This window comes from Eriocheir sinensis, chromosome 5 (genome assembly GCF_024679095.1).
Source record: "Eriocheir sinensis breed Jianghai 21 chromosome 5, ASM2467909v1, whole genome shotgun sequence".
Lineage (NCBI taxonomy): Eukaryota > Metazoa > Arthropoda > Malacostraca > Decapoda > Varunidae > Eriocheir > Eriocheir sinensis.
In genome coordinates this window covers 10,888,528-10,905,033 of record NC_066513.1, presented here as the reverse complement: position 1 = coordinate 10,905,033, position 16,506 = coordinate 10,888,528, and the positions used below count along the sequence as shown (strand labels likewise).

General features: G+C 39.3%; 1 protein-coding gene across 1 annotated transcript in view; it reads right to left on the bottom strand.

The window, feature by feature from the left end:
• Positions 1 to 539: 539 nt before the first annotated feature.
• The window catches only part of LOC126984273 (uncharacterized), a 55,275-nt gene continuing 39,308 nt past the window's right edge, over positions 540 to 16,506 (bottom strand). The window contains exons 5-6 of the mRNA XM_050837899.1: positions 13,141 to 13,251; positions 540 to 1,886 (exon numbers count right to left, since the gene is read on the bottom strand). Coding sequence (XP_050693856.1) covers positions 1,805 to 1,886; positions 13,141 to 13,251 — 193 coding nt within the window. The 3' untranslated portion in view covers positions 540 to 1,804. The remainder of the gene's footprint in view (positions 1,887 to 13,140; positions 13,252 to 16,506) is intronic.

Below are 16,506 nucleotides of genomic sequence, written 5' to 3'. Positions count from 1 at the left end.
CTCTTTTATCACTTACGCTGGTAAACTCTGGAACAATTTTCCTTCATCTGTATTTCCTCCTGCCTACGACTTGAACTCTTTCAAGAGGAGGGTATCTGGACACCTCTCCTCCCGAAATTGACATCTCTTTTTGGCCACTCCTCTGTACTCTATTCAGGAGCAGTAAGTAGCGGCCTTTTTTTCATTATTGTTTTTTTTTTCACGCCCTTGAACACTCCTTTTCTGTAAAAAAAAAAAAAAATATATATATATATATATATATATATATATATATATATATATATATATATATATATATATATATATATATATATATATATATATATATATATATATATATATATATATATATATATATATATATATTAATAAACCCCTAAAAAGTATTAGCTGAATCAACATGAGCCTGCTACTTGTCGTGAGGTGACGGTCTAGCTGAGACGAAGAGCTCTGTGATATTGAGCCTGGATCTCTACAGCATCTCCCCTAAGACTCTAGCACCAAACTTAAAAGGGCAACATTAATATTCCATGTTTTTATAAGACATTTTATTTAACAATATTGCTGAAGGATTTATATAATGTAGTCAAACCTTTACTTAACCCTCAGAAGGCTTGCATTGCCCATGTCAAAATGCTGCACAAGAAATGGCAACAAGGCAAGCGTGTAACTAAGAAAGATAATGCCCGCAGCTTACCTGATTTACCGCGTGTGTGTGTGTGTGTGTGTGTGTGTGTGTGTGTGTGCGTGTGTGTGTGTGTGTGTGTGTGTGTGTGTGTGTGTGTGTGTGTGTGATTCCTGAACGTGAAACGTGGTGAGAAAGGAGAGACGCACTGAACACCTCCCATTCTTAGGTGGTGTTGGAAATAATGCCCTTGTCTGTTGTACATTACATGAACGAAGGTGTAGATCATCGATCAGTCCACAAAAAATATCGTCACACCTGTCCATGACCCTTCATAAATATCGTGGTGCCAGTTTTGTGCAATTCTGCCCCTGAATGTCGCGCGAACGTGTCAGGAGTCTGGGCTGCAAGGGTATGCAGTGAAGATGTATTTTCTCTTTTCCTTAGGTGTCTTTGTTTGTGCTTTTTTCTTTGTGTTTTTCAACACCACCCTTGGTTTCTATTATGTTGGTTGCCTTGGCGAGTGGTCAAGCTCTTGGTTATCTTTGATTAACAGCTTACCCTCAGTGCAGCAGCAATTTATTAAACACCATGTAGTTCATTATTAGTACGTTTTCTTTGTCCTTGTAATTCGCAGCCTTTGTAATACCTGTAATCTTTATAGTCTTTGAAATCTGACAGGCCCAGTGGTAGTTATGCAACTGTTGGTCACAAGTATGCTTTTGGGCGTCACTGGTCCATTGTCATTTCCTTTGGCCTCGGTTACCCTCCTCCTCCATGGTTCACTTTGGTCTCTTTCGTCGATATGGTCCTAAATGTTTTCGTCAGCCCTTGGTCCAGTTGGTCGGCATTGTTCTTGCAATTTCTTAGGTCCGCAGAGTTATGTCATTCCGTGGTCCACGTTCGGGTGAGTTTGCCAATATCCTCAGTGTCACTGTACTCCCGAGGCCACTGTGAGCCTTGTCCATATGAACCTCGTTGGTCTTTGTCAAAGTTGTGGTGTACGTAACCGTTGGTCCTGCTCATGGCTGTGGTTTTCTGGTTCTGTTATATATGTCACATCAGATTCATGTCATCTCCTTTCCTTATTTCAGCTGTGGTTTATAACTGCAGTCTGTCATCGCTGGTCCTGGTTCCTATAATACCGCATGTCATGTCACTCAGGTTATTTTTGGTCCTTTATTTCTCTAACAGGTCATGGTCGTGGACCTTGACATTCATTTCTTCAAAGATGGCTCGGTACAACATAGGCGCCGAGAACCTAGGGATAGAAAGGAAAATGATGCGATGAAGCGTGGAGAAAACAACAGAAAACACCAGAGTGAAGTAATTGACCATGGATACAAAATTACTAAGTGATTCATATAGTCTCTCTCTCTCTCTCTCTCTCTCTCTCTCTCTCTCTCTCTCTCTCTCTCTCTCTCTCTCTCTCTCTCTCTCTCTCTCTCTCATAAAACTCAAATGTATACAAGTAAATTCAGACTGCACCAAATTTTTCTTCACCAACGTTACACTGCGAGAATGGAATAAGCTCCCACTTTCAGTGGTCCAGTGTAACAGGATTGACTCCTTTAAAAACAAGATCGACCGTCACTTCCTTGAACATAATATTAACTAGAGTTGAAATACAACGTTTTGGAGCCATCTAATTAATGTAGAATCACTTAGGTTTAAATACAGACCACCTAGTCTGGACCATGGGGTCTGTTTGGTCTGATTTTCTCTGTAAATCTCTCTCTCTCTCTCTCTCTCTCTCTCTCTCTCTCTCTCTCTCTCTCTCTCTCTCTCTCTCTCTCTCTCTCTCTCTCTCTCTCTCTCTATATATATATATATATATATATATATATATATATATATAATACCGAAAGTCAACACCTAGCTTTCTCTAATTCTTCCAGAGACTTCTGGCACTTAGCCAAAAATATCTCCTCCAATTTCACTTCTCCCTCTTTCCCTCCTCTTCTTAACCCAGACGGTAGCACTGCCGTCTCATCTATCTCTAAGGATGAACTCTTCTCTCAACTTTCTGTTATAACTCCACTCTGGACGATTCTGGGCATATTCCTCCTACTCATCCCCCCTCGGACTCCTTCATGCCTGTTATTAAGATTCTTCATAATGATGTTTTCTATGCCTTCTCTGACCTCAACTCTCAGAAGGCTTATAGACATGATGGAGTGCCTCCTATTGTTCTTAAAAACTGTGCTTCCGTGCTGACACCCTGCCTGGTCAGACTCTTTTGTCTCTACTTATCAACATCTACCTTTCCTTCCTGCTGGAAGTACGCCTTCGTACAGGCTGTGCCTATAAAAAGGGTGACCGTTCTAATCCCTCAGACTACCGCCCTATAGCTTTACTTTCCTGTCTATCTAAAGCTTTTGAATCAATTCAAAAGCACCTTTCCACTTCTAACCTACTATTTGATCGCCAGTATGGGTTCCGCAAGTGGCGTTCTACTGGCAATTTTCTTGATCTCTTAACTGATTATTGGTCATCCTCTCGCAGTTTCGGTGAAACTTTCTCAGTTGCGCTTGGCATATCGAAAGCCTTCGATAGAGTCTGGCACAAGTCTTTGCTTTCTAAACTGCCCTCATTCGGATTCTATCACTCTGTCTGTTCCTTTATCTCCAGTTTCCTTTCCAGCCGTTCTATCTCTGCCGTGGTAGACGGTCACTGATCTTCCCCTAAACCTATTAACAGTGGTGTTACACAGGGCTCTGTTTTATCACCCACTCTCATCCTATTATTCATAAATGATCTTCTTTCCAAAACAAACTGTCCTATCCACTCATACGCTGATGACTCCACTCTGCATTATTCAACTTCTTTGAACAGAAGACCCTCTCAACAGGAATTACATGACTCCAGGCTGGAGGCTGCAGAACGCTTAACCTCAGACCTTACTAACATTTCCGATTGGGGTAAAAGGAACCTTGTGTGCTTCAATGCCTCAAAAAAACAATTTCTCCACCCATCAACTCGACACAATCTTCCAAACACCTATCCCCTATTCTTCGACAACACTCATCTGTCGCCATCTTCAACACTAAACATCCTCGGCCTATCCTTAACTCAAAATCTTAACAAAAAATTTCACATCTCCTCTCTCACGAAATAAGCTTCCTCGAGGTTGGGCGTTCTGTATCAGCTTCGCCAGTTCTTCTGCTTCGCACGGTTGCTATCCATATACAGGGGCCTTGTCCGCCCTCGTATGGAGTATGCCTCTCACGTCTCGGGAGTCTCCACTCATACAGCTCTATTGGATAGACTGGAGTCTAAGGCTCTTCGTCTCATCAACTCTCCTCCTCTTACTGATAGTTTTCTACCTCTTAAATTCCGCCGCCATGTTGCCTCTCTTTCTATCTTTTATCGTTATTTTCCCGCTGACTCCTCTTCTGAACATGCTAACTGCATGCCTCCCCCCCTTCCGCGGCAACGCTACACACGACTTTCTATTAAAGCTCATCCCCTTCCTGTCCAAATCCCTTACGCACGAGTTAACCAGCATCTTCACTCTCTCATCCCTCACGCTGGTAAACTCTGGAACAATCTTCCTTCATCTGTATTCCCTCCTGCCTACGACTTGAACTCTTTCAAGAGGAGGGTATCAGGACACTTCTCCTCCCGAAATTGAGCCCTCTTTCGGCCACCTCTTTGGATTATTTTGAGCAGCAGCGAGTACCGGGCTTTTTTTTATTATTGTTTCCTTTCTTGTGCCCTTGAGCTGTCTCCTTTGTTTAAATGAAATAAAAAAATAAATATATATATATATATATATATATATATATATATATATATATATATATATATATATATATATATATATATATATATATATATATGTGTGTGTGTGTGTGTGTGTGTGTATATATATATATATATATATATATATATATATATATATATATATATATATATATATATATATATATATATATATATATATATATATATATATATATATATATATATATATATATATATATATATATATATATATATATATATATATATATATATATATATATATATATATATATATATATATATATATATATATATATATATATATATGGCCGAACTGGTAGCGTACTGGGCCCACATTCACCGCGTGATGGACGACGGGTTCGAATCCCACGCTACCACTCGGATTTCTCAGTCACCGCCGAGTGGCTTAAAACTACCCACATGCGGTCTTGAAGACCACCCATCAACCCGGACTCTAGAGGAAGCCGTCCAAGCGAATCAAGAACGAGTTCAGGGGGCAGCATGAGCCAATGCAAGATGGCGCCACTATAAACACTCGCAACAGGCATATATATATATATATATATATATATATATATATATATATATATATATATATATATATATATATATATATATATATATATATATATATATATATATATATATATATATATATATATATATATATATATATATATATATATATATATATATATATATATATATATATATATATATATATATATATATATATATATATATATATATATATATATATATATATATATATATATATATATATATATATATATATATATATATATATATATATATATATATATATATATATATATATATATATATATATATATATATATATATATATATATATATATATATTTTGTGTGTATATATTGTGGAGATTTTGTGTGATACAAGTTTTGTTAAAAGAGATGGATAGGTCGGCGTTTATTAATTTCTTCAATTTACTTTCTTTTTTTCTTAGTAGAGTTCTATTCTCTTTTGATAGGTGTTGTATTACTTCGACGTATCTTGTAATTTGGATGGATCCAGATTTCGGGTTCTTAACCCTTCATCAGCAGCTAGTAGAGATGTTCCTTCCCTGGTGTTGAGGTGAGAATGGTAAGTGGATTGCGAGCGGCTCCTTTTAAGATGGAGACTCGCTGCTTCTCTCCTCTGGGCAGGACGCTGATTGGCTCGTCCCGCGTCCCTCGTGCGCGCCTCGATGATTGATGGCTGCCTGTTTGTCGGCGCATGCTCGGTAGGGCCTGTAGGTCCTCAGCCTGAATGTTGAGTTTTGGCTTGAGTTCTTGTATGTACAAGGCCTCCAATATTGGGAGTCGTCGTCTATCCTGGCAGGTATCCAGAATTTCTATGTTTTCTTCCAGGGTCTTTCTTGTTATTGTCTCCGTGTTCTTCTCGAAGGTGTCTTTTGGGGGCTCCGGCAGATAGATGGAATGTAAGTCGCCGAGACAGCCTCATTGTCGTCATGCCGATATACGAGGAAGAGAGGACTTCGCAGTTTCCTCTTGTGCAGTTGAACCTGTATATGACGTCAGACTTCTGGGTTGTCTCTTTAGCCGGGCGAGTATTGTTTTTCAGTAGGAGGTGGCTTGTTTTCTTGTTTTTGTAGTATATTCGGAGGCTGATCTTCTTCTCCTGGTTTGTGGGTTTTAGGTTGCGGTGCACTATCTGCCTCATGATCCTTTCTTCTTCCTTGTGTGCTGTCGAGAAGAATGCTCTGTAGAAGATGGTAATTTCTTGCTTCTTTTCTGTTGTTTTTGGATTGTGCCAGCTATCCATGATCTTCTTGGTGTGGCGGTTGATTTCAATCTCGCTGAAGCCGTTATTGAGTAGAACTTTCCGGCCTCAAGCTGACAATAGAAAAGAGCGTCAACAACTCCATCCCATTCCTGGACATACTCGTAAAGCAAGAAGAGCAATCCTTCAACACAGAAGTATTCGTCAAGCCCACAAACCCCGGACACTGCCTCAATGGAAGGAGTGAGTGTCCACAAAGGTACAAAGATTCGACAATCGGCGCATATGTCAGAAGGGCACTCACTCACTGCAGCACATGGCAGCAAGTGCACAGCGAAATAGAGCGCTCAACACAAGTTCTACTCAATAACGGCTTCAGCGAGATTGAAATCAACCGCCACACCAAGAAGATCATGGATAGCTGGCACAATCCAAAAACAACAGAAAAGAAGCAAGAAATTACCATCTTCTACAGAGCATTCTTCTCGACAGCACACAAGGAAGAAGAAAGGATCATGAGGCAGATAGTGCACCGCAACCTAAAACCCACAAACCAGGAGAAGAAGATCAGCCACCTCCTACTGAAAAACAATACTCGCCCGGCTAAAGAGACAACCCAGAAGTCTGACGTCATATACAGGTTCAACTGCACAAGAGGAAACTGCGAAGTCCTCTCTTCCTCGTATATCGGCATGACGACAATGAGGCTGTCTCGGCGACTTACATTCCATCTATCTGCCGGAGCCCCCAAAAGACACCTTCGAGAAGAACACGGAGAGACAATAACAAGAAACACCCTGGAAGAAAACACAGAAATTCTGGATACCTGCCAGGATAGACGACGACTCCCAATATTGGAGGCCTTGTACATACAAGAACTCAAGCCAAAACTCAACATTCAGGCTGAGGACCTACAGGCCCTACCGAGCATGCGCCGACAAACAGGCAGCCATCAATCATCGATGCGCGCGCACGAGGGACGCGGGACGAGCCAATCAGCGTCCCGCCCAGAGGAGAGTAGCAGCGAGGCTCCAGCTTAAAAGGAGCCGCGCGCCATCCACTTACCATTCTCACCTCAACACCAGGGGAAGGAACATCTCTCTACTAGCTGCTGATGAAGGGTTAAGAACCCGAAATCCGGATCCAGCCAAATGACAAGCTACGGCGAAGTCATACAACTCCTATCAAAAGAGAATAGAACACTACTAAGACAAAAAGAAAGTACATTGAAGAAAATAATAAACGCCGACCTAGCCATCACTTTTAACAAAACATGTATCAGAGAAAATCTCCTGCCTATATACACCCTAAATACTAGCTGTGATGGGGCAGTTAACCACAATAGAAGACGGCGACAGAGGCCAAGCGACGAAGAAAGAACGACCTTCATGGAAAAGAGGGTTTTGGAGCTCCAGAGGAAGCTACAAGAACTCAGACCTATACACAGTGCGCTGGAAGAACAATGGGGCAACACAGACATCGACGCCGCATTGAAAGAGAACATAGACAAACTTTACAAGGAGATAATAGACCAACATAAAAGCTCTATCATCAGAGCTAACCAAATGAAATTGGTGAAACTAAATGGCGGCCACATCAAGCATCCCCGCCCCATTAAGGGCTACATCAACTTAACAGAGAAGACACTCACAGCAGACCAAGAAGAACTTTTTGACATGGGCCTAAATTGCCATATCATGTCAAAACCAAGAAAATTCCAGAAACGGCTCGAGTGTGAAGTACTACTGGACGACGCGGAGAGACTTGCGAAAAAAGGCGAAATTACCATCGAGCCGACGTTTAAACAAGAAGTCATCGCGGAGGCGGGAAAAACAAGAGGACATTACAACAGCAAGATAATTGAATCAAGACACCGGGACGCAGCAAAACAACTGAAAGCAGACCACAACATCACCATCAGGAAAGCAGACAAAGCTGCCACCTACGTCATCATGGAAACTTCCGAATACCTACAGAAGATTGATGACATACTCAACGAAACTACAAAATTCAAAAGAATAACCAGGGACCCAACGGAAGACCTCAAGAAAAAAGTAAACAAACTGATAGTCAAAAACAACATTGCCAGCAGAAGTATCAAACTAGAAAAGCTCTCTGGTGAGTTCAGCATGGGTTATTGTTATGGGAACGTCAAGACCCACAAACCAGGCAACAAACTCCGGCCTATCATATCCCAAATACCGACGCCGACCTACAACCTAGCGAAACAACTGTGCACCCTCCTGACCCCCTACGTACCCTCCACACACAACCTACAAGCATCGTCAGATTTTCTCGACATCCTGAAGACCAGCAACACAAGAGGAAGAGTTGCTTCCCTTGATGTCGAGTCGCTCTTTACAAACGTACCTGTGGACCGCACCATCAACTACATCATCGAACGGGTATACCATGACAACTCTAACACCCCCATCGACATCCCTGAAGCCGTCCTACGAGATCTCCTGGAATGCTGCACAAAAGAAGCTCCATTCACCTGCCCACGCGGAAACAAGTACTGCCAGATTGACGGAGTAGCCATGGGCTCACCCCTCGGAGTATTGCTGGCAAACTTCTTCATGGGCTGCGTCGAAGAAGAAGTATTCAAGAAGCTCGACAAACCAGATATATACTGCCGTTACATAGATGACATATTCATCAAGACCGAGAATGACGACGACGCCGAGCGGCTCAGACTTTGCCTACAGGAAGTTTCCGGCCTCAAGCTGACAATAGAAAAGAGCGTCAACAACTCCATCCCATTCCTGGACATACTCGTAAAGCAAGAAGAGCAATCCTTCAACACAGAAGTATTCGTCAAGCCCACAAACCCCGGACACTGCCTCAATGGAAGGAGTGAGTGTCCACAAAGGTACAAAGATTCGACAATCGGCGCATATGTCAGAAGGGCACTCACTCACTGCAGCACATGGCAGCAAGTGCACAGCGAAATAGAGCGCTCAACACAAGTTCTACTCAATAACGGCTTCAGCGAGATTGAAATCAACCGCCACACCAAGAAGATCATGGATAGCTGGCACAATCCAAAAACAACAGAAAAGAAGCAAGAAATTACCATCTTCTACAGAGCATTCTTCTCGACAGCACACAAGGAAGAAGAAAGGATCATGAGGCAGATAGTGCACCGCAACCTAAAACCCACAAACCAGGAGAAGAAGATCAGCCTCCGAATATACTACAAAAACAAGAAAACAAGCCACCTCCTACTGAAAAACAATACTCGCCCGGCTAAAGAGACAACCCAGAAGTCTGACGTCATATACAGGTTCAACTGCACAAGAGGAAACTGCGAAGTCCTCTCTTCCTCGTATATCGGCATGACGACAATGAGGCTGTCTCGGCGACTTACATTCCATCTATCTGCCGGAGCCCCCAAAAGACACCTTCGAGAAGAACACGGAGAGACAATAACAAGAAACACCCTGGAAGAAAACACAGAAATTCTGGATACCTGCCAGGATAGACGACGACTCCCAATATTGGAGGCCTTGTACATACAAGAACTCAAGCCAAAACTCAACATTCAGGCTGAGGACCTACAGGCCCTACCGAGCATGCGCCGACAAACAGGCAGCCATCAATCATCGATGCGCGCGCACGAGGGACGCGGGACGAGCCAATCAGCGTCCCGCCCAGAGGAGAGTAGCAGCGAGGCTCCAGCTTAAAAGGAGCCGCGCGCCATCCACTTACCATTCTCACCTCAACACCAGGGGAAGGAACATCTCTCTACTAGCTGCTGATGAAGGGTTAAGAACCCGAAATCCGGATCCAGCCAAATGACAAGCTACGGCGAAGTCATACAGCTCCTATCAAAAGAACTACTAAGACAAAATACATTGAAGAAAATATATCTATATATATATATATATATATATATATATATATATATATATATATATATATATATATATATATATATATATATATATATATATATATATATATATATATATATATATATATATATATATATATATATATATATATATATATATATATATATATATATATATATATATATATATATATCTATATATATAGATATATATATATATATATATATATATATATATATATATATATATATATATATTATATATTCGTTCTATATATAAATTAAATACATAGATAGATATATAAATAATTATATCTATATATATATATATATATATATATATATATATATATATATATATATATATATATATATTTTTTTTTTTTGGAGACAGCTCAAGGGCACAAAAAGTAAACATTAATAAAAATAAAAAAGCCTGCTACTGCTGCTCCTAAAAGAATCCAAAGAGGTGGCCGAAAGATAAGTCAGTTTCGGAGGAGAGGTGTCCTGATACCTCCTCTTGAAAGAGTTCAAGTCGTATATATATATATATATATATATATATATATATATATATATATATATATATATATATATATATATATATATATATATATATATATATATATATATATATATATATATATATATATATATATATATATATATATATATATATATATATATATATATATATATATATATATATATATATATATATATATATATATATATATATATATATATATATATATATATATATATATATGGCATTTTGCTTCAGCTCGGTGGGACGACCAGAGGATATACTTTTCCGATTTCCCGTGGAATGATTACTGCTTCCAGGAGAGAGACCCCTCTGTTTGTGCAAAAAAGCCTTGGTTTAATCATGCTTGTTCTCGTGCTATTAAAGATAGAGAGACAGCTCACAAAAGGTTCCAGAGCCTTCGAACTCACTCTAACTTTGATCTTTACATTTCAGCCCGGAATCGTACCAAATCTATTCTCTGACTTACGAAAACTTCTTTCATTAATAGGAAATGTTAACACCTTGCTTCTTCTAATTCTTCCCGTGACTTCTGGCAACTAGCCAGAAATATCTCCTCCAATTTCACTTCTTTCTCTTTCCCTCCTCTCTTTAACCCTGAAGGCAGTACTGCCGTCTCATCTATCTCTAGAGCTGAACTCTTCGCTCAAACTTTCTGTAAGAACTCCACCCTGGACGATTCTGGGCATATCCCTCCTACTCATCCCCCCTCTGACTGACTGCCTGTTATTAAGATTCTTCCAAATTATGTTTTCTATGCATGCCTCCCCCCTCTCGCGGCCCCGCTGCACACGACTTTCTACTCATGCTCATCCCTATACTGTCCAAACCCCTTATGAAAGAGTTAACCAGCATCTTCACTCTTTCATCCCTCACGCTGGTAAACTCTGGAACAATCTTCCTTCATCTGTATTTCCTCCTGCCTACGACTTGAACTCTTTCAAGAGGAGGGTATCAGGACATCTCTCCTCCCGCGAACAGCGGGCTTTTTTTTATTATTGTTTTCTTCTTTTGTGTGCCCTTGAGCTGTCTCCTTTGTTGTAAAAAAAAAAAAAAATAATATATATATATATATATATATATATATATATATATATATATATATATATATATATATATATATATATATATTTATATATATATATATAGTTATATAGAGAGAGAGAGAGAGAGAGAGAGAGAGAGAGAGAGAGAGAGAGAGAGAGAGAGAGAGAGAGAGAGAGAGAGAGAGAGAGAGAGGCAAGCAAAACACAAAACACAAAAGTAAAATGAGTAGTGGCTTAAAATGTTTTAATCACTGTAGAAAATTATTATTTATTCCTCTGTTCCTCGTTGTAATAAAAAACGCCCAATACCAACACACACACACACACACACACACACACACACACACACACACACTCTACACACTCACCTAAAATAAATACATTTACGTACACACACACACACACACACACACACACACACACACACACACACACACACACACACACACACACACACACACACACATTTTTGGCTAAATGCTAGAAGTCTCTGGAAAATTTTGAGAAAGGCAGGTGTTGACATTTGATATATATATATATATATATATATATATATATATATATATATATATATATATATATATATATATATATATATATATATATATATATATATATATATATATATATATATATATATATATATATATATATATATATATATATATATATATATATATATATATATATATATATATATATATATATATATATATATATATATATATATATATATATATATATATATATATATATATATATATATATATATATATATATATATATATATATATATATATATATATATATATATATATATATATATATATATATATATATATATATATATATATATATATATATATATATATATATATATATATATATATATATATATATATATATATATATATATATATATATATATATATAGAGAGAGAGAGAGAGAGAGAGAGAGAGAGAGAGAGGCAAGCAAAACAGAAAACACAAAATTTAAATGAGTAGTGACTTAAAATGTTTTAATCACTCTGTAGAAAATTATTATTTGTAATAAAAGACGCCCAATACCAACACACACACACACACACACACACACACACACGCTCTGCACACTCACCTAAAATAAATACATTTACGTTCACAGACACACACAAACACACAAACACACACACACACACAGACACACACATATATATGCACACACACACACACACACACACACACACACACACACACACACACACACACACACACACACACACACACACACACACACACACACACACACACAAAAGGAACAGACACAAAACACACACATAACACAAACACAAAACGCACACATACACACAAAAACACACTTACACGACACACACACACACACACACACACACACACACACACACACACACACACACACACACACAAAAGGAACAGACACAAAACACACACATAACACAAACACAAAACGCACACATATACACAAAAACACACTTACACGACACACACACACACACACACACACACACACACACACCTGCCGGGACATAAGCGGTAGGTTGTTTCACAAGCGGCGCCGGTCAGCTTTTCCACCACCTTCACGGCACGACGGCCCCTGTGAGACAGCTCACCCGTCGGATCCTCCTCCCTGGAGAAAGAAGGGGAGTCAGAAGGGAGCAGTGAGGCAAATCGGGCATGACGATAGCTCGCCTCGGCGATATATATATATATATATATATATATATATATATATATATATATATATATATATATATATATATATATATATATATATATATATATATATGTTTATAAATGGAAAGAAAAACTAACTCTAGGAGTTCTGTACAGGCCACCCAACCTCAACAGGCAGGACACGAGTATATTTCTACAGGAGACTGGCAGGGCGAGTAGGAGTAAAAATGTCTACGTAATGGGGGACTTTAATTATAGGAATATAGACTGGGAAGACGTAGTGGGTGACCTGGAAGCCGAGGATTTTCTTGTAGTTATACAAGATAATTTCCTTAAGCAGGTAGTTACTGAGCCTACCAGAGGAGATAACATATTAGACTTTGTCCTAACTAATTGTGGAAACTTGCTACGTGAGCTGGAGGTGGGCGGAGAGTTAGGAAATAGTGACCACAGAACGGTTCGTTTTAGCTTAGACTGGGCGGTAACCCGCGAACCAAACCCAGTGTTAGTGCCAGATATTAGAAGAGCAAATTACGAGGGGCTTCGAAGACATCTTGAAGGGGTAAACTGGGATAATTTAGGGATTCATGAGAGCCAGAACTGTGTGTTGGAGAGCCAGGAGAGCCAGGTAGAAGTGTCTTACAATAATTTAGCTAAAGTAATAGTAGAGGGGCAAGGACAGCATATACCACAGCGAACACTTAGAGAAGAAAACAATGACCCTAAGTGGATGACTCGTGGACTAAAACACGAGATAGGGTTAAAGAAGGGAATTTATGAGAAAAAAAGAATGGTGAAACACATCTCAGGGGCCGGTATGTCGAACTATCTAGATTAGTGAAGAAAAACACCAGGAGAGCAAAATGGAATTATGAGATCAAAGTAGCAAATGAGGCGAAAAGTAATCCTAAGGACTTCTTTCAGATGTATAGAACAAAAACAATGGAGAAAATTCGACCGCTGGAAACAAACACAGGGGAGCTAGTGGAAAATTACGAAAATATGAGCACATTGCTGAACGACTACTTCCTTTCAGTATTCACACAAGAGGGTCGAACGACTATTCCGGAAAGGGTTCAAGTGTACGAGGGCGGGGATGGCGATAAATTGAGGGATATAATCATTACCAGGCAAGTAGTTCAGGATGAGATAGATAAGCTTAAGAAGAATAAGTCGCCAGGTCCTGACGAGATAATTCCGAGGGTATTAAAGGAATTAGGTGATGTACTCAGTGACCCACTAACCGACATCTTTAAGATGTCGGTAAATACTGGTTATGTGCCCAGCCTATGGAAAGTAGTTAATGTGACGCCGATTTTCAAAAAGGGGGACAGGTCAGCTGCTTCAAACTATCGCCCAATTAGCTTAACATCGGTTATAGGCAAGATGCTGGAGTCCATAATAGCCAGGAACATTCGGGAGCATCTAGAGAAACATAGCTTAATTCACGACTCGCAGGATGGGTTCACTAAAGGTAGGTCATGCCTCACCAATCTCTTGTCATTTTACAATAAAGTATTTCAGGCGGTAAACAGATATGAAAATTATGATGTAATCTATCTTGATTTTAGTAAAGCGTTTGATAAAGTTCCTCACCAACGACTGTTGCTTAAATTACAGGCTCACGGAGTAGAGGGTAAAGTTTTTAACTGGGTCAAGGCGTGGCTTAGCAATAGGAAGCAAAGAGTGCAAATCAATGGTAAAATTATCTGACTGGGGATGTGTTACGAGTGGGGTCCCACAAGGTTCGGTATTAGATCCACTTTTGTTTAGTATTTATATCAATGACTTAGATACAGGAATTAGTAGTGATGTCAGTAAGTTTGCAGACGATCGGTAGAGTAACTGAGTCTGATCAGGACGCTAGTATTCTCCAGGATGAACTAAACAGATTGTATGACTGGGCGGATAAATGGCAGATGGAGTTCAATGTAGGGAAGTGCAGTATTCTGAGTGTAGGTAGGAACAACCCTTCTCATAACTATTGCTTAAATGACACTCTCATAAGCAGGTCTAGGTGCGAGAGAGATTTAGGGGTCTTAGTGAGCTCTGGTCTCCGTCCAAGGGCACAATGCATTCTAGTTAGAAATCGAGCAAATAGGGTACTGGGATTTATTTCAAGGAGCGTAAGGAACAGAAGCGCCGAAGTCTTCCTCGAACGAACTATTTAGCATTAGTTAGACCTCATTTTGACTATGCGGTTCAGTTCTGGTCACCTTACTATAGAATGGATATCAAAATGTTAGAATCAGTGCAGAGGAGGATGACTAAGATGATTCATGGGTTGAGAAACTTACCATACGAGAAAAGACTCAAACAGTTAAACTTGCATTCTCTAGAAAGGTGAAGGGTGCGTGGAGACATGATTGAGGTTTATAAATGGATGAAGGGCTTTAATAAGGGGGATATTCATAAGGTTTTGTTGGTAAGAGAACCGGGCAGGACACGAAGTAATGGGTTTAAACTTGATAAATTCAGATTTAACAGGGACGTAGGCAAAAATTGGTTTACAAACAGGGTTGTGGATGAGTGGAATAGGCTTAGTAGTCATGTGGTGAGTGCCAATACAATTGTCACATTCAAAAATAGATTAGATAAATTCATGGACAGCGATATTAGGTGGGGTTAGATACATGGGAGCTTAGGTTCAAAGGAGCTGCCTTGTACAAGCCTACCGGCCTCTTGCAGACTCCTACGTTCTTATGTTCTTATGTTCTTATATATATTATAATATAATGTATGGAAGCAACTGTAGCGTTGAAAGTTAAACATTTATTATTTGTTTTTAACCTACTGATGGTTAAAGGTATATAATAGCGTTTCCAGAAGAGAAATTTGCATCCACTTCCACGTGGGCAGTGGTTGCCAATCTTTTTTGTCCCTTTCCCCCTTCTCCGCTCATTTTTTCACATGTCACATTGAACCTTTAAGAAGACCTATTCCAAGTATCCCTTCCAGGTTGGCGCTATCCGAAGAGCAGTTGATTGTCTTGTGTCAGGTATGGATGAGCAAAGAGTCCGTTAGGCTGAGTAGGGCAGCATCCAACTACTAAATTACAATTCGTGGATGCTGACCCATCCGTTGACGAAAGCCGATCTTTTCGTTGACGAGGTCAGAAACGCTGCGGTAAGGCTGAGGAGTGGAAAGGCAGCTATTGTTTATAATATTTGTTCAGAACTGCTCAAAAATTGAAGTGCTAATGTGATCA